Source organism: Chiroxiphia lanceolata, chromosome 5, assembly GCF_009829145.1.
Source record: "Chiroxiphia lanceolata isolate bChiLan1 chromosome 5, bChiLan1.pri, whole genome shotgun sequence".
NCBI lineage: Eukaryota > Metazoa > Chordata > Aves > Passeriformes > Pipridae > Chiroxiphia > Chiroxiphia lanceolata.
In genome coordinates this window covers 14,987,590-15,006,005 of record NC_045641.1, presented here as the reverse complement: position 1 = coordinate 15,006,005, position 18,416 = coordinate 14,987,590, and the positions used below count along the sequence as shown (strand labels likewise).

General features: G+C 42.7%; 1 protein-coding gene across 1 annotated transcript in view; it reads right to left on the bottom strand.

Annotated features, from left to right (window-relative positions):
* SLC2A13 (solute carrier family 2 member 13) overlaps positions 1–18,047 on the bottom strand; it is a 152,589-nt gene extending 134,542 nt beyond the window's left edge. The window contains exon 1 of the mRNA XM_032688403.1: positions 17,266–18,047. Within this exon, the coding sequence (XP_032544294.1) occupies positions 17,266–17,815 (550 nt within the window). The 5' untranslated portion in view covers positions 17,816–18,047. The remainder of the gene's footprint in view (positions 1–17,265) is intronic.
* Between the last annotated feature and the right edge of the window lie 369 nt (positions 18,048–18,416).

Sequence of the window (18,416 nt, the reverse complement as noted above, 5' to 3'; positions counted from 1 at the left end):
AGAGATGCTTTACCCAACTTACAATAATTCTAAGAGAACTGGTAACTGTGCAAACATGAACAAGCTTTGGAAGCCAAACTATAGCTCAGCTAAGAGCATGCCTTCAACTTATACCTGAAAGCCCTCTTCAACTAAGACATAAATTGATTTCAACCGTGCCTCTTTCTACAAGTGCAGTTATTAAAACAATGACACTGGTTAACTTCTCTGTAAACTGCTTTAGGTTTCATTGAGTTAACCAGAAGTCCAGCAACTGACTCTAAACATGAAGCTTCAGATTAAGATGAGCAGAAGAATGCATTTTCTTACCTACCACTTGCAATTAAAAATAAAAATCAGAAAGACTGATCTCACTGCAAACTTAGTATTTTAGAGAAAAAAAGTAACATTGAATGAGTTCATTCACTATTCAGGAAAGCCATTCATAAAAATACTGTCTGTCTAGTTTATAATTCCCAGTAATTTCATGCTTGCCATGGGCAAATACATTGCAAACATCAACACAGAGAACTATATTTTTATATTAATTACTACATTTATTTATCCAGTTGTGCAAGAAACAGCATGATTCGTAGGAAGACATACCAGTTCTATGGGTTTATAACTATTGCTCTAAAAAATAAACAAAAGCTTTGTAAGCCTTTTACAGCCTAAGGCTTGATTTTAAAAACTAAGTTTCAATTATATCTTTATTACACAAGTAGCACTCATGACAGTAATACAGCCACAGTTAGAATGAAAATATACAAGTCACAGTGATTGCTCAGTGTTCTTCTATACTAGCAGTTTCATACACAAACAAGCTTGTGCCTACAAACACAAATGATCCATACAGAGATAATAAAACATCTTTTTGACCATATGGGAAAATATTTGCAGTAGTGGAGGTTGTGGGTGGTGGTGGAAATCAATATAGTACTTCTCCCTCAAGACACCTTCTGTGGCACACGTTTTGCACACTAGGAAGAGTAAGGGTGTTCCCAGTGCACATGGGTTAAGGCAACCTTGCTTTATGAAAAGCACCTTAGCTTAAATGTCTAGCTTCCATGAATCCTTCTCCTTATGATCTGGAGTTTCCCTGCTACCAATGCAATAACAGCTGATCAGTGCCAGTGCAATGCAGCTGTAATAAGAGAACATCACTTGGAGGAATCCCAGCTAAAGATCTCTCAAGTAAAGCGGTTACATCTCAGAGAGGGTTTTAACTATTAGAACAAGGATCTTGCATTAGACTGTTCTTAGTCGAGGGATAAGCCAATTCTGAACTTGAGGTTGCACAGGTTTACTCATAGCAATGACTTATGACTGCTCTCCTAAACTATCACAACTACAGGACTCGTGGTGTAATACTCAAGCTGCCAAGAGATACAAGGTTACTTTAAACTATTTTGGTGCCTATTTACTTCCATCAGTGGCTCATGCTGACAAAAAGGACATGTTACAAGTGAAAAATGAAGCTGCTGCATTTGCAGGGGAAAAAAAAAAAAAGCAAGACAGTAGTGTGTCAAGTGCCAAAGGAAAAAAAGGAACAGATCAACTGCTCCATTACCAACATCTAAAGGACAAAAAGCTGAGGAAGCCTCAGCTAACCAGGAGTAGGTGGATGCTGCAGGTGGGAAGAAATTACTGCTAAATTTCGTCAGGGAAACAGACTGCCAAAGAGCTTCCTGGGAAATGCTGCTCTCATGACTTTCGGCTTTTGACAATTTGCAGCGCTCTAGATGCGTTGTAATGGACAGTCATCTTCCAAACAACAGATGTGATTCTGGTAAGAGGGCTTCTTCAAACAGATGCAAGAACTGCAGGTCAGAGCACAGCCCCTGCAGCGGAGCTCTTTCCTGCCCTATTTTTCATTCTCCAGGCATGTTAGCAGGGGAGGATTCAGGCAGAGCTCCAGGTCAGCCCACAGTGAAAGCTGGGCAAACACTGTGATGTTCTCTTGTTAATTTATACAAGATCCTGGTAACTCTAGATAATCTAAAGATTAAAAGGAAATAAAGAGGGGTCTCTGAAGCGCCCTTCTGTAACTCAGTGCACTGCACTGATTCTCCTACCCAGCAGGCTCTGTTGCCCTTGTTCAGTGAGAAAACTGAAAACAAGAAATTTTAAAAAAAATTAGGAGTTGAAAATTAAAAAAAGCATATCTGACAGTCCTATTCCAATTAACACAGATGCAGCAAATATCCTTTTAAAGATAAAATCTGCTTTTCCTGTGACTTGCACTACACAAGTTGCAATAAATCAGTGTAACCTGCAAGATAACAAACCGGCCAATTAAATTCTCCACTGGTTCAGTTTCCTGTCCCCCAGCCTCTAAGTGACCCAGCTTTTCTGTACTTGAGGTACAGCTACTACAGAGAGTCTCCTATAAATTTAACTCCTTCATATCTGTCCCCACTAAGAAGTGGATTCCACCCCTAAAACTGAAAGGTTTACAGTTAAAAATGAAGCCACATCCTCCTTCAAAGTGACAAGACATTCTCATTTAAGGTTCAAGCTTTAAGTGAAAAGATTCATGCACAAGCTACCACCAAGAAACACAACTAAATCCAAAATCTCTCTGAAATACAAACTTTGCAAGTTCTGCGCTTACACACTAGCATTACTCCACTTCCACAGAGAAAAATTTATAAAGAAATTTCCCTATTTGAGGATAACTGAAAATCCAAAGATCAGAGCAGAGAAGGAGCTCTGAATGCTCACAGGACTCTTTTCAAAGAAACACTATGAAGTAATTAATGTCTCCTGTCTTGATTTTCCCTATATCACATTTCACCTGATGTTTTAATTAAAATCCATAAAGGAAGATTTAATTGAAACATCAATTATGTAAAACTCAGTTACATATAATTAAATTTTCAATGAAAAGTAAAAATAATTACTTTATTTACACTTTAAAAACATTTTTGGTCTACTTCCTCTTTCTTATTTCTCAAAACAAAAGGTAGGGACTACTGACAATACTCCAGGAGAGCAGCATCAGAAGGTAGAATTAATTACCCACTGGAGAAGAATCATTAAACTGAGCACTAATAGAGTAACTGTGAGTAGGAAAGGAACCAGTTGTGATAGCTTCTAATAAAGCACTAGGAACAGGCAATGAAGCACAAAACAGCTCATAGGTGACTGGATCTCTGAATTACTCACTACCCCCTCCTACCTGCCCAGTTAGTACCATTTACACTTGTGTGCAGTAAGAAAATAATAAAACCACAGTATTTTCCTCATAAAATTTTACAATCCATTGCAAAACACACATGCAGATGACGTTGGGAAGAAGTCTCTGCTCTAGCAGAATGTTACTCTTCCTGCTACCAAAGATGACTTCCTTAAGAACAGAATTCCCCTCCCTAACACTTGTAACCTACCACAATACTATGACAGCTAGAAAAACTTCACACAGACTGTGCTTCCAATGCAGTGTGTGCCTCCAGCAATTTAAATGTCTATTGCTCATTATCTTCAGATCCACCTTTCAAATACTGTCAAGTTCACATCCACATTCAACTGCTCACTCTGAGTTTACACTCTTCCCCTTGCTTAGTTCAAAGGACTTTTTAACTGCTAATACATACAGACCATTTGAGTAGTGTTTCAATACACCATATCAGAAAATTCAAATTTAGGTATAAATTACCAAAAGCATTTAGTGGCAAAGTCCTTTAACAATTCTTCTGCCAATTGCTTGTAAAGTACAGAACAGGCTCGTGGGAGTAACTGAACAACAAGCAGTCAGTAATACAGCATGTCAGATTACATTCTGGAAGTTAAGGCTACATTATTCCACTGAGATACATCTTTGAATGCTTTTAGAGGTTGGTTGATTTTAGGCAATTTTTCTGTGCAATGACAAGTATGTGACAATTTATAGATATATGTATCTATCAATGCATGGTTTGCACTTCCAGTTAAGTAGAAGTACCCACAGTTACAAAGCCAGGTGGGAATTATGTAACTGCCATTATTTGTTATTTGTAACAAATAATTTACCTGCATTTCAGTAAGATTTGACTGTCAGGCTTTCCTGAGGCCTGATTTCTCTGACTGGTACCATCAACAGTACTGCATGTCTAAAGGCCAAACACACAGCAAGGAGGGACAGAGCAGAGAAGAGATCTGACTAAAGGAAACTACCTAAGAAATTGAAAATCAGAATATGAAGTGCATTCAGAGCAACTGCAGTGTTGAACAGGTTATGACTGATAGAAATAAAGATTATTATTTGTTTTTAAATAAGTCTAAGAATACCTTTTGAAAATGCAAACATCAGTTACACCTTACAGAAGGAAAAATGGAGGCATAAAGTACGACAGTCACTTGATGATCCAAATGCCAGAAAGTGACAAATTCAAGAATAATTGAACTGATTCTATGTTTACTAAGCAAAAGTGCATCAGACACTTGGGATCTCACATTGTGCAAGTCAGGTCTTTCAACAGTACAACAGATATTTTCTTATTCATAGAATCACAGAATGGTTTGGGTTGGAAGAAACCTTAAAGATTATGTACTTCCAAGCCACCTGCCATGAGACAGGCAGGGACACCTTCCACTAGACCAGGTTACTTAGAGCCCCATCCAACCTGGCCTTGAACACCTCCAGGGATGGGACATCTACATCTTCTCTGGGCAACCTGTTGCAGTGCCTCACCACCCTCATTGCAGTATTTAAAGTTAGAAAGCCTTCTGAATGGCAAAATGAAACCACCACATGCATGTATTTAACTTATTTTAACATAGGAATTGTTGTAATTAAAGCTTGAGGCTGCAAAACTACATAACACAAAAAAACTTCATGTTATGGCAAGATGTGTTCGAGGCTACGTGTCTGCAGCTCTTTGTATCAGCTTGAAACAATATTCTTTTTCTTGCAATAGTGTCCTAATTGTTTCTAGAGCACACAAGCAAACTGTATGGGCTCCAGGACCTAGAACAGGCAATCCAATCTGGTATTTGCAGTGGCAAAAGCTACCATTATTTATAAAATAATGACTACAGACCCAGTAACAGGACAAATTTCCAGAGTATAAAACACACAGAGCAAGGGTGGAAGTGAAACGCAGCAGACCAGACACTTCTTGGCATATTGTTGCTTCAGGGATGTATGTATTTTAGTGGCTGATAATCCATGACAAATAGAAATCCAAACCAAAGAACACTCGGAGCAACTGTGAAAAGCAGAGAGAGTAAACCGTTAACTTCTCAAACTATCATTGCTTTAGGGATACATGTATTTTAGTGCTGATAATGTAGGACAAATAGAAATCCAAATAAAGAGCCATGCATTGCTTCTGGATGATTCAGTGACACTGGGAACATATTTGTGCGAGACTGAGAAGCATACACACAGACATTTTTATGTTTTACTACAACTAGCTGAATCATTTGCTTTAAGCAAGAAAGAGAGCATTGCTGTAGGCAAAATACCATAGAAGATGAATATAAGTATTAACAAATAAATAATATGATGTGTGTTATCTTCAAATATCAGTTTAAAAGTCTTACAAACTTTCCTAGAAAATCTGCCTAAAGTTACATTTTGCAGTTGTAGCTCAGTACAATATCCAGATCTACCACCTCAGGCCTCTTGAAGCTCTTGCTCATTGCCACAGCACAGATGAAAACTAGTTACCCTGTGCAGGCATTAAAACATACAAATCCATATTATCTAAGTCAAGAAACATACATCCCTACTTGATAAAAATTTTACAAAAAAGAAAGGATTGAGCCAAGTACTGCATATTCCCACTGGATAAAAAAAAAAAATAAAGAAGCAGAAAGAATGGCCCCATATCTCAGTGAAGTTCTTCATACCTTCTGCTGTCCTCCAGAGCACAGCTGTGGAATCTGTTCCAAACACCCTAATCCTGAAAATCTGCACAATTGGTTCACAGTACCCTCTTGCACATCCACCTTCAATCTCATTTTCTCACCACAAAAATACAGTCATCTCCTAATTAAAATATCCACCAATATAATTTTATTTCATTATTCAATTCTTCCTGTGCATGCACACATACACAGAGTTTTCCAGATGTTTGCATTCCTACTCCCCAGTGTGGTTGTCTAGAAGGCCTGGATCAGACATTCCTTCTCACCAACATGGGTCAGGAAAGACAAGTATGGCAGAGGAGTTACTGAGGTTCAAGTAGTGCTACTTTAGCACACACATTTCCAGTTCCTCCTTCTATGCACCGGCGCAAGAACTGTAGTCTTCCTATAACCCAGTCCAAATGAGCTTCTCTTGTAGGGGAAACTTGGGGATAATAAGCCATTATAGCTAGATAAAATGAAAAACTGACTAGTCTGACTGCAGCAAAGTAGTTCATAAGAAGTCCTCATCACACTTAACAAGCACAGTTTCACTTCATGTATCCTGGAAAGAGTCTCCAGGAAGAAAAGCAGAATGAATTACCAAAGCTTGAGACAGCAGGTTAACAGGCAGGCCAATATCCAACCAGCAAGCTGCCAGAGGGATTTATGCCTCAACTACCCATCTAAAACAGTCACACACACAAATCCATACTCAGGGATCAAAGATATAAGGGAGCATGAGACCAGGGGCAGAGGCTCTATTAAGTCAGCCAGAAACAGGTTAAGATTCTAGGTAAGGAACACCAGAAAACATGCACGCAGTCCCTCAGAAGTTTTACCACTACAGGGTGAATTACTGAGAATTACCTTCTGAATAGATTAAATGCAGCTATTCTAAACAGCAGGCTCTTATCTTGCTGAAGATCCAACTGGTATTACAGAGGAGAACAACCCTATTGGTCTTGAGCTATGAGGAAAAGCTTTCTGAACACTCCTGGGTTACAAGATCAGAGCACTGTTTCCTTCTGTGCAAAGGAACACTCCACATCTAAGAGGATAATGATAGAGCCCAGATAGTACTTAGGTGTCAGGCAAAGCAATTAACTCTGAATCAGGGAGAGGCTCTGCAGACTGATACAACAGACAGCTCTTGAATGAAGGGAAGGAGTAGGTGGGGACAGAGTAGGCAGATTCAAAGCCAAAACAAACAGTATCTCTTCTTACTTTAAAGTCACCACCAGCAGACAAAGGAAAATAAAATAACAGAGTGTGAGGTAAAATATATGCCTTGAAACTACAGCTTTTTCAGAAGATAATATGATAATATTTTGTTTAACCTAGCTAGTAAATGTGCAGAGAGGGGTCAGGAGCTGAAGGGAAGCCCTGAACCTGCAGGACAGTAAGATGCACGGGGAAATCACATAGAGTATACATAGAGCATAGGTACAAACAACTAGCCCCAATGGGTACTATTTTATAAACAGTACCTTCTCATCCGAGCTATCAAAGAATTTAGTAAAGAACTTTAGAAAAGAATTTAGTACATTCCCACTCACTAAAAGAGTTGTCATTATTTCTGTAACGGTCTACTCAATGTGTGCCCACATTTCTGTTGTATGCACCAATGATTTTTTCCAGGAACATGCCAGTCAATCATTACAAGAGGAAGGATCTGTGCTTTATTACTCCTCTTACCCAAGAATTACATACAGCACAAAACCAGACCCAACTTATTAACTCAAAATATTATCGCAGTGATTGAATTCCTAGGCTAAGACATCATGAATGCCTATGTACAACATTTCAACTTTTCCACCTCTACCTTCAAGATCCTGAAATTGCACAGGTGGCTTTGGATTTCCATTCATACCAAGCTGTTCCAGTGTGAATTGGACTGGTGAGATCAGCAGTGCTTATGATTAATGCAGGAGCAGGGAATCTATGAGGCAAAAGACTTAGCTGAACTCCATAGTGAATAAAACCAGACTCACCTTTTCCCCTCAGGCAGATTCCCCATTCCTATGCTGCCAGAGCTACTACTGACCTCAACAGTCCAATAACCAAGGACCTGTGAATAAACAAAAAAGGTCACTTATATGCCACTATTTGCCGAAGTGCATGCTTAAAGTACACACAGCCTTGGACTTAACCAGTACTTCCTCCATGCTCACTGTGCTCTAGTTCATTCATTACCACACTGCCTTCCTCAGATGTTAGACTCTACATGATCCATCACAGCTACAACCAACAACCCTAAAAAAAAAAATAACCAAATTAGAGAGCAAGTACTTAATGGCAAGTCCCCACGATTTTATCTCCTTAATATATGGATTATGTATTCCCTTAATTAAATAAAACCTCCTAGGTGGGCAGCTACAAATAGAAAAGTAAGTTCAAAGTAACAGGCAGAGTAAGTCCTCATACAACTAGGAACAGCAAATAAAGCATGCTGACCTGGACCTTAATCACACAAAAAATGCCATAAGAAGCAGAATTTCTTTCCTACTATCACATGCTGGACAAAAAGATTCCAAAGGAGTACTAGCATTGACTCGAGTTATCTGACTTTGGGATTCTGGTACACCATCCTCCATCAGCTATACCAGAACTTAGGCTCCCAGCTCTCCCCATTCCCAGTTAGATGTTCAAACAGGTAGCAAAAACATTCCCTGTCTCCAACACCTCATGTAGGCTCTGTGCTTCTGTTATCTTTCTAGGTTTCTGAAGTTGCTTTGGTCTCATTGTCATGGCTTTCATCACAATATATTTGGTTATCTACCATTTTTCCTATCAAAATCTCGGTAATAACAACTTTATTAAGTATATGTATTAGCTTCAATATACAGCTTTTGCTTCCAACTTTCTATAGGCATCTTTAAAATAGTAGTTTTCTGTTCCTTCCATAGTTCCTGATAATTTTTGCAATTGAATGGTGGAATGTGAAGCCTATGCTACAACAGCAGAAGAAAAAATTGCAACAGGTTCAGAAGCTAATTGTCTTCAGCATCAGGATCATCTAACTCTTCCTTAAAAAAATTACTGAATCCTGACTGCCTATCCATTTCTGAATGTGCAGCTGATGAGAAAGTAAATCAACAAATCTATTTTCTCCAGGTTAAGTACTGCAAGTTCCTCCAGGATTAAAGCTGTAAAAAACTAGTGGGCCATACTGCTTGAATTTTCACAATATTGGTTAAAAACCCCACAGAATCACAGATAACTACCAACTACTGTAGTACCATTACATGTTTTGGACAAGAATTAATGATATTTTGGGGAGGAAATCAGAGGGATGGGAACAGGAGCAGCCCATTTTCACCAGCTGGAGGCTAAACTGCACCACAAGGCATGAGAACAGGATGGCACTAGCACTCCTTCTCCCTTCATCCTCTGGGCCCAGCAGTTCTGCTCTGGTACTGCACCAGGGAAAAGGAAGAGTACTTGTAGATCTGTTCATCTCTTGCCCTCAGAAGTCGGACAGATGCCAAAGCAAGACCTGACTGAACTGTAGAAGGCAATTCAGAGAAGGGCATGAATCAAGATTGTTGTTATAGTTTTCAAATACTACCAATACCTAACTTTTTTTTCTATTACAATAAATGTGATTGATGGTTTATGAATGATGGCACTGCTCTGACAGCAATGTATCAGCCCTAACAACATGAAGTCATTTAATGACACTTGCTAAGGTCACCTTCATGTTTTTATGACCACCAACTTGAAGGAAAAAAGACAGTCGGACAGGAACAACCAACAGGTTGGAGAACACAAAAAGAGCCAACAGTCAACTCAACTCAAAAATCCTACATCCACCTATTCATTAGGGATGCAATCAGTTCAAGATGGATTTAAAATTCAAATTATCGGTGCCTTCAAGTAGGCCTAAGTTCAAAGTCCTTATCTGGTGAACCAAGAGTAGGGGTGCTAAAACTACAAAAACATACCTAGAAAACAATCAGAGGTTACCAAGCAAGGTAGCTTGTTCAAGGCTTTGTAGGGTTTCTACGCTTGCACAGAACAAATATTTAAGTGAAGGAACAGAAAAGAACTTCTTATGAACAACCAAAAATTAAAAACCTTTTTCCATCGGCATATGCCAGCAATCACTTCAGTAAATGTTTCTCAGAGCAGTGCTCACCACAACATGTTCCCTGTTTACAAGGCCACACACCTCACAGCATGGGCAATACAACATGTGTAACCCCAGGCAGGCCCTTCTGCTCTTCCAACTTGGAATATATTCCCCTGTATTTCCAAAGTATGATAGCACAGTAGAAGAGCTGTAGCTAAACACAAAGACATACCTAATATTTCCAGCTGTCAGAAAACAATCTTTTTCCAAAGTGATTATGTCCACAGACACATTAAAATCACAATTACTGGTTTTACTTCCCTTGCAAGGGAAGCAACAGTGGAGAAAACCACATACATGAGGCTCCTGAACAAATGAAAAGGGAAACAAAAGGATTGTTACTTCTTGTTTCTGCAGGTTAACCTGCAGAAACTCCCACTTCTGGGAAAAGGCTTGAAAACTCTTGCCATAGGGCTCCCACTTAAGGTACAGATTTCTAAAGTTATTTAATTCTGTCAAGACTATGAAAATATGTGCAATGCCAGGTGACTCTACTTTTAGATACACATTTTTGTTTACACAGCAGGTCCTCCACCATTTCTGGCACCTCCTGTTATTGTGTCTGTTGTCTGTGGAGATTGACAACTACATCACTCCTGCCTCAAAGACAACTGAGTATGTGCTTGGCTGACTGTTCATTAGGTTAGAGAGCTCCTCAATGCTACCAGTTGGCATGAGGCTTGTGAAAACTCAGACCTCCCCAAATACACAGTGTTGAAAAGAGACCAGAATTGAGGCCTGAAGCAATTGCCTCCCAGAGAAATCCCAATTCTCCCTTAAGACTGTTCAGCCTGTCAGCCCACATGCTAAAAGCATCAGGTATCACTGGGGTTCTCCACACTGCCTGGAAATTTTTTTTTTGCCTTGAAATAGTCCTGTCACTCAGGAGCAGAAGTAGAATTCGCTTATTGCTGTAAAACACTCACAAAGAATGAACCCCAAGGTCGGTGCCAGGTGCTCCTGGAAAACATCAGCTCTATGAGGACCAAGGAGACTTTCAGATTAGCCACAGAAGACAAACCTCCTCCAGAGAGCTGCTCCCTTGCTGAACTACAGTGGAAAAATAAAGGAGGGGGGAAGAAAAGTTCAAGTAGAGAAGCTGGGTTGACATATCCTGAGTAGACACAAATGAAAGACCCATCTCCAGGGGAGAGGGGGAAAGAACCCTGAAGGACAACTAAAGGAAAAGCCCACAGTAAAAAGCTGAACATATCAATAAACATACACTTTTTTTTTCCTTTTTTTGTAATCCACACAACTACTTGTGTCTGAGCTCACTAACACATGGCCACACAAAGAGACAGCAGAACTTCAATGAAAGTCAACCCTGGAGCAACCATCAGGGCACACACAGGGACGTCAAAAAAGAATGTGCTGTTTGAAGGGGAGGAACACAAGAAAGAAGTCTGTCCCCAGCTGCAGAAAGGCAGGCACCCTTGCTATTCAGCCCAATAAGAGATCAACCCAAGGCAGGAGTGGGAACACATTGGCTAACACCATGGCTGAAAGCATGTTGTGGCCTATCCACAGCCAGATCGATCTGTGGGGAGCTCCAAGGTCACCATGTGGCATTTCATCCACACCAGCAGCACGTCTGAAGGGACTTTTGAAGGAAGGATGGACAGGTTGTCTGAGCCAAGAACCCCAACTTCAGTGACTTGGTACATAAAAAGTCAAAATGAGAAACCAAGGACGAAAAATTCCCCTTCAGAACAGGCATTTGCTTTGAATAAAACCTTCATAAAACCAGTCTAAATCTGCCAACAAAACAGGAAGATCAGAAATTGAAAGAACAGGAATGTGTTTTTAAGCCTTCATTTCTACAATTAGCATATGTAAAATGTATTTTAGAAGAGTTTGCATTCAAGGTGCATCTTAAGACCTACAGAAAGAGAGTTTAGCTGAAGTAGTGAAATGGCTACACACTCATTCAAAGCCGTGTTACCACATTTTATACTATAATTAACAGCTGCTTCTCTTGATACTTGTTCACAGGCATAATCATTGCAAAAAGAAAACAAAGGTTTCTCTGCTCCCCTAATTTTCAGCAGTCATTGTTTTTAGGCTTTCAGCAGCTTCAGTGCAGACCCAGGCTCTTCCCAAGCTTCACATCAGAAAGCCTAAGAGTTCCAGGTGAATGATTTGCTATCTTCAGCATCATGGTAAGTGGATGCCACTGGTCCCTTGTTGCTGTAGCAAACAAAGTACTTTGAAAATAAGTCCACCTACGGTGTCCACATGAATTTTTCAAGCTATGTAAGGAAACACTGTGTATAACACTGCAAATTTCCTTCAATTTGCCTTTTTAGCAGGAGTAAGGGGATCATAAAAATTTCATTTTTATGTCACATATTAAATGGATGCTTTTTATTTTTTCCAAAATAAACAAAAATACTTAAAATACAACAGGAATTACGTTTTGATAGAACAGTTTGACCAAGTACAGGGAAAACTTTTTCACAAAATTCCCATGTTTTAGAGACATCATTTAGAAAAACAATTTCAAGTTTTATTAATTAAGATTTATTAATAACAATAAAGGAATTAGTGCTTGTCAACATGACAGCAAACTGAGCATAGCACCACGTATCTTGTCCAATGCACACAAAACTAGAGGAGACTTCAAAAGATACAGTTTTTCAAATTAATCCTGGTACCCTACAAGATCACAGCTCCAGTCAGAAGCTAATGTATCCTTCCAGATGCTTTTGCACAAGAACAGATTAAGCTCTTAAGATACAGAGATTCAATCCTGTACACACACAGTAATGTCAGTAGCTTTAGACCTTGGAAAGTTGGGTGAGCACCTCTGGGCAGAGACAGTAAAAGAGCTGATTCCAACAACCCAGCAATTTGTCTCTCCATTCCCCTCCATCCCTACTGCCAGCTTATATTAACAAACCACTGTCTCCAGCACAAAAAATAGCCTATGAAACTCTGGACTGAAAACTACAAGCATCTGTCAGAAGCAGCCCAGCATATTTGGCGGCTGAGGGTGACTCTAAAATGTACTGAGCTGTAAACTCCTTTGAAAAAATCTGATGGACACTTAGTTATGAAAACAGACTGAAGCTTCAGAGCTTCCCATGGGAAGTTAGGTAGGGAGAATGAGAAGATTAATCTGTTTTTCCAAGATAAAAATATGTATCACCTGAAAAAGCTCAGTAGTATACAAAAAAAGTAATAATAAAACCCAGCACATGTATCCTCATCTTTCACAGGCAACAGATCATACCAATTACTTTCCAGTATTTTCACAGTGCATCTGGTAGTCCAGCTGATGTGGTGGACCTTTACTTTAACGCTGGAAACATAATACAGAGCTGGTATTTTATGATGCAAGTCCTCTGGTTAAATTTGGTTATTGTTGTTATTTGCTATTGAACCTCGCTGTCAGTAGAAGGCAGTCCCATCAGGGGAGCCCTGAACCATATGCCAGCGCTTTTCACTCCCGTCTAATTCTGCGTACAATCTTGTCTTCTCTGCTCAGAAAATGACCTACATATGTACTAAAAAGATGCTACCAGGAACACTACATATGTCACATTCAAATACAGCCTTTAAAAAAAAACCCAAAACCTTCAGACACTTTAAGCACAAAGCAAGCACTGAGCAGGAGGCTCACATTGTGAAGACGTACCAAAGACAGGGGTCAAGGAGAAGATAAGGCACCTAACCAGGCAGGTCCCTTTTGCACTGCAGACCCAGTAACATGCACATACTGTAGTCCTAAGTAACTATGCTTGGGTAGCGTGTCCATTAAGCAATGCCTAAGCTATACATGGAGCAAGAAAACAAAACACTGAAAAGCTGATCATTAATTGAGCACCATTTATTCTGCATGCCAAACAAGAAAGGAGAATCTAATCATCCAGCTAATGATTGTTCATGTCTTTCAGTTCTGGCCTGACCTCAGGCCAAAAGGCCTCAGACCGAAGATGAGCCAAGTGAAGATGAGCCAAGTGAAGGACGTGGCTTTCCTGTCAAGCACACAAACTACAGCAGCCAACACAGGGCAAAACTATGCTGACCCTCAATCCTGTACCAAGTGTGGTTGGGCACCCTGCAGCAACAGGCTGAGGCCTTCAGCATTATCAGATGCAGAAGGTCCAATGACATTTTTTTCCTAGCTAAGCCCATACAAAGTGCTACCGAGCACATGCAATTCAATGTCTCATATGTCTGAATTTTGCTCACATGTGCTGCAGTGAATATCTGTCCAAATGCTGCATTCCTGACATCTGGCTCAGATAAAAAGAGTCAGGGACACCCTCAGGAAGGGGCAGGCAGGAGGGACTAATGGCTATAACCTTGCTCTTAAGCCATTTAGCCTGGAATTGTCACGAATTCAGAAATTCAGACCTGAAAAGATCTAAGGATATTCTAAGCACACGCTGAACACGTTTTCCCTTGTTATGCATTGCCTATACTTTGTATTTACATGAGGGAAGGTGGGAGAGAAAGGGAACATATCTGTTTCCACCATAAAAATATATTCAACATTTGCAATAAAAGAAGATTTTGGGTTGTCCTTGAGAGAAGGTCTTTATTTTCCAGAAAGATCTCTTTCTATAATTGCTGAAAAGGACAGTTTTTCATCTCAAAACATCTCTACAGAAAACTGTAAGAAATGGACAAGACAGACAAATGAGAGATGTTCCTCATTTCAGCATATATCCTGTGGTTTTCATCCTTGAAAATTTAACTGTAGGCCTTTATAAATCACAGTCACAAGAAAAATGGCCCTTTTCTCAAATGGACAAAATCAACACAGATCCACCCTGTACCAGCAAGGGCAGAGGGAAGTCCCATAGGTAACCACCACATCTGCTTTTACAGCACCACAGTACTGCCCATAACAGAGTAATTCATTTATTAAATGCAAGCAAACACATATTTCTGGAGCAGATCTCTTGATAGGCAATTTGCAGAGAGCTACAGGAAAGAGACCTCAAAAATGTATAAAATTATACACAGTCAAGAAGTTTTTACTGGTTTTCAGGTAGGAGAGCATTCATAACACCACACCACTGCACCTTCACATTTTAGCAGTTCACACTATCACTGAAATGTCATGTTACTAAGCAGACTTCTTACATCAACATTAGGAAGTTCTGGGTCACTGTGGGCAGTAAAATGACAGTCAGAAGCCTCCAAGACATGAAAGAAAAAGTTCCAATTTCTAATGCCTTAATGAAATTATCCAGGCTCCCTCTAGTGGGGAATTCAATGTAGAGATTGTTGCAGTTTGCTATATGAGAACAGCTTTGAACCACTATGGGTTTTTTCTTCTGTAAAATAAACTGTGTTAGCATTGGACTCTGCAATTCCTGGAGTCTCTTGTGATGCTTCACTACAGCAATTCGAGGCAAAGCTCTGTTTCTGGTCATATGTTCCATCACATAAAGAAGAGCAATCTTTGATTAAAAAAAAAGGAGAAAACATCACAAAGGCACACAGCGTCTCTGTGCTCCAAAGTCCTCAGAAAATATCTCAGTTCTTCAGCTCTCCAGAGCCCCAACAGAACCACCACCTCTGTCCCTGATGTGGACAGAGGCCAAAGAGAGACTGCTCTCCCCAGACCACACAAGAGATCTACAGCTGCACAAAAGAACAACCCCATCTCCCAATTTCCATTTCTGTGACTTATATATTAACTATATGAAGCCCCAAGTCTCGTATCTCTCCAACAATACCAGTGTCATTTATTTGCACCACTGTAAAACAATTTCAACATGTCTATGTATGTCTGTACAAGACACACACAGGGGAGTCAAGCAAACCATCCATCCCTTTCCTTCCTCTGCCCCCCTTGAAGTTGTCAATGTAACCAGTTACTGTCAAAGAACATGAGAAGCTTTACAAACACAAAAAGATGTAGAATTTGATATTTTTACTATCTACCACTAAATATATGCACTACATATTGCCATCAAAATTCCTGTTATGCCACTTCATAGTGAAATTCAGTATTCTTGTCTACTGAACTTTATAACAAATGTTATCAATATTCTGCAGTCTGAAGTCTTGATTAAACAAAAAAAAATGCAGAGGTAGCATTTAAAAAATGAGAAAACCCACCCAACTTGGGATAGGTAAACTGCAACCTGAAGATGTCCCCTACTGTACAGGAAAACCAGCATGAGCCCTTTCACAGACGGAGTCAATTTTATTTCTGACAGCTCTCATTATGACTCACTAACTTTTTTCCTTAATAAAACCATGAATCGCATCACAGCAAGTGTGTCTATAACAAGCCGGAGGACTCAAATATTTATTCAATGGCTAAGAAACAGAACTTTGCTAACTAGAGGGGAAAAAAAGTCTTAATTCTCAATTCTCAATAGAAAGGGTTGCAAGATCACAATAAGAAAGATTCACTTCTCTCTTCCCCCCCCCCCTTTTTTTAATACCTACTATAGTCCCAGGATTCTGATAAACCTCATACAGTCCATCTTTGATGATGAGTATAATTCAGATTACTGCCTGACAGGATGGCACCTGAAGAGCAACCAAAATTTGGAGGATATTTAGGACATAGCTGGCACAGAAACCAATCTCATGTGTTAGAGGAAACAGCCGTCACTCCAAGTTCTTTGGAACAACTATAAAGTTTTACCCGAACGTACTGCTTTTGCAAGTTATGCAATACATATAGGAAGGCAATCAAAGAGCAGCAATTCACGTTCAGGATGCCATTAATGAAATCCAAAGCCTTCCAAAGCAAGCGTCATCTCATTTAGACCAGAGAGATTACTACCTCATTTTGTCCCAGAAGCATTCCTTTAGCGCCCAAGTGCCCAAGCAAAGCTGTCCAGGGAACCCGAAGGGAGGTCTTTACAGTTCGGAAAGATAGGCGTGACCTCCTCGTCGCCCCTAACTTCCCAGAAGCCCCTCAAATGCAAAGCCTGCGGTGTGCGCTGTTGACACTGACAGACCACCAGAAAGATGAAATCGCAGAAAGGATGCGAGACCATTCTCCTCGTACAGAAGTGGGACAACTCTCCCAAAAAAGGGTCAGGACTAGACCACCTGTAAGTAAAATCGAGTAGGGCAAGCACACACACACCGCGCTCTTGCACACCTCGCCGCGATCGCCACCGGACCCCGCTCCGGACCTGGCTCAGCCAACCGCTCCCCTCGCCAGCCCCCGAGCCCCGCACACCCCAGGGGCCACTTCGCCTTCTGCTCGCGGGCTGCCCCACAGCAAGAGTGGATTTCTGCCTCGGTTAAACCTGTCCCGGGGGAGCTCTGACCCCGGCGGGGTAGGAGCCGGGTCCCCCCGGGGAGGGAGCCCGGCGGGGCGGCGCGGCACTCACCGATGCCCAGCCCCACCACCACGCGTCCCGCCAGCAGCGTCTCCTTGTCGCGGGCGGCAGCCAACACGCCGGCCCCCGCCGTGAAGAGGCTGCTGGCCAGCAGGATGCAGGGCCGGCGGCCGCACAGCCCGTTCAGAACGCCGCCGGCCAGGGCGGACAGGGCGGCGGCGCCCACCGTGCCGGAGACGAGCAGCTCCTGCCACAGCGCGTCCAGGTTGAGCTCCCTCTTGAGGAGGAGCAGCGCCCCCGACACCACGCCGGTGTCGTAGCCGAAGAGGAAGCCCCCCAGGGCGGAGAAGACCGACACCACGTAGACGAAGCCGGGGGTCTCGTCCTGCTGGAACTGCCGCCGCGCCGCCCGCTCCAGCTCGCCGCCCGACGCCGCGCTGTTGAGGCTGGAGCAGGACTCGGCGGCGATGAGGCTCCGCTCGCCCGCCGCCGCCGCGCCCGAGCCGGCGGACCCGTCCGCCTGCCGCCGCCGCTTCTCGCCCATCAGGTTGCTCAGGCTCCGCAGCGTGTACTCCACATTGTCACTGGCCTTGCGGGACATGGGACGGCCGCGGCGGCTCCCGCCCCGGCCGGGGGAGGGCAGGGGGCTGAGGCGGGCGGCTGCCGGGCTGCTCTGACCACGGCGGCGGGGCTACCGCTGCTGCCGGCGCTGCCTGTCCTCGGCGCGCCCGCCCCTCTCGGGCCGCGCTCAGACGGGTCGCATCATCCCCCCGCCGCCGGGCGGACTTGAGGGGAAGTTGCCGCCGCTCCCAGCGCCCGGGCGGAGCTGGAGGCGGAGGCGGGCGGGGACAGCGGCGAGCGTGGCCCGGCGGGCGCAGGGGGCGGGCCCGGCCCCCCCGCTCCGCTCGGTGCGCGGAACGGGGCAGGCGCGGCCAGAGCGCGTGCGCACCGAGCGCCCCGCCGCGCGCACTCTCCGGGGTGCTGAGGGGCGGCGGGGCCGGCGGGGCGGGACGCGGGGAAGGGAGGAAGGAGGGAAGCAAGGAAGTGCTGGGCGGGTGGGCGCCAGGCAAGCCCGGGGGCCGGTCCCTCACACTGGGGTAGGGATGCTCCTGCTGGCAGCCCCCGCCTGTGCCCGGTGGAAGGGGCCGCCCCCCGCGCGGTCCCGGCGCTGCCCGGTAAGCGCTGTCCAGGTGCTTGGCGCA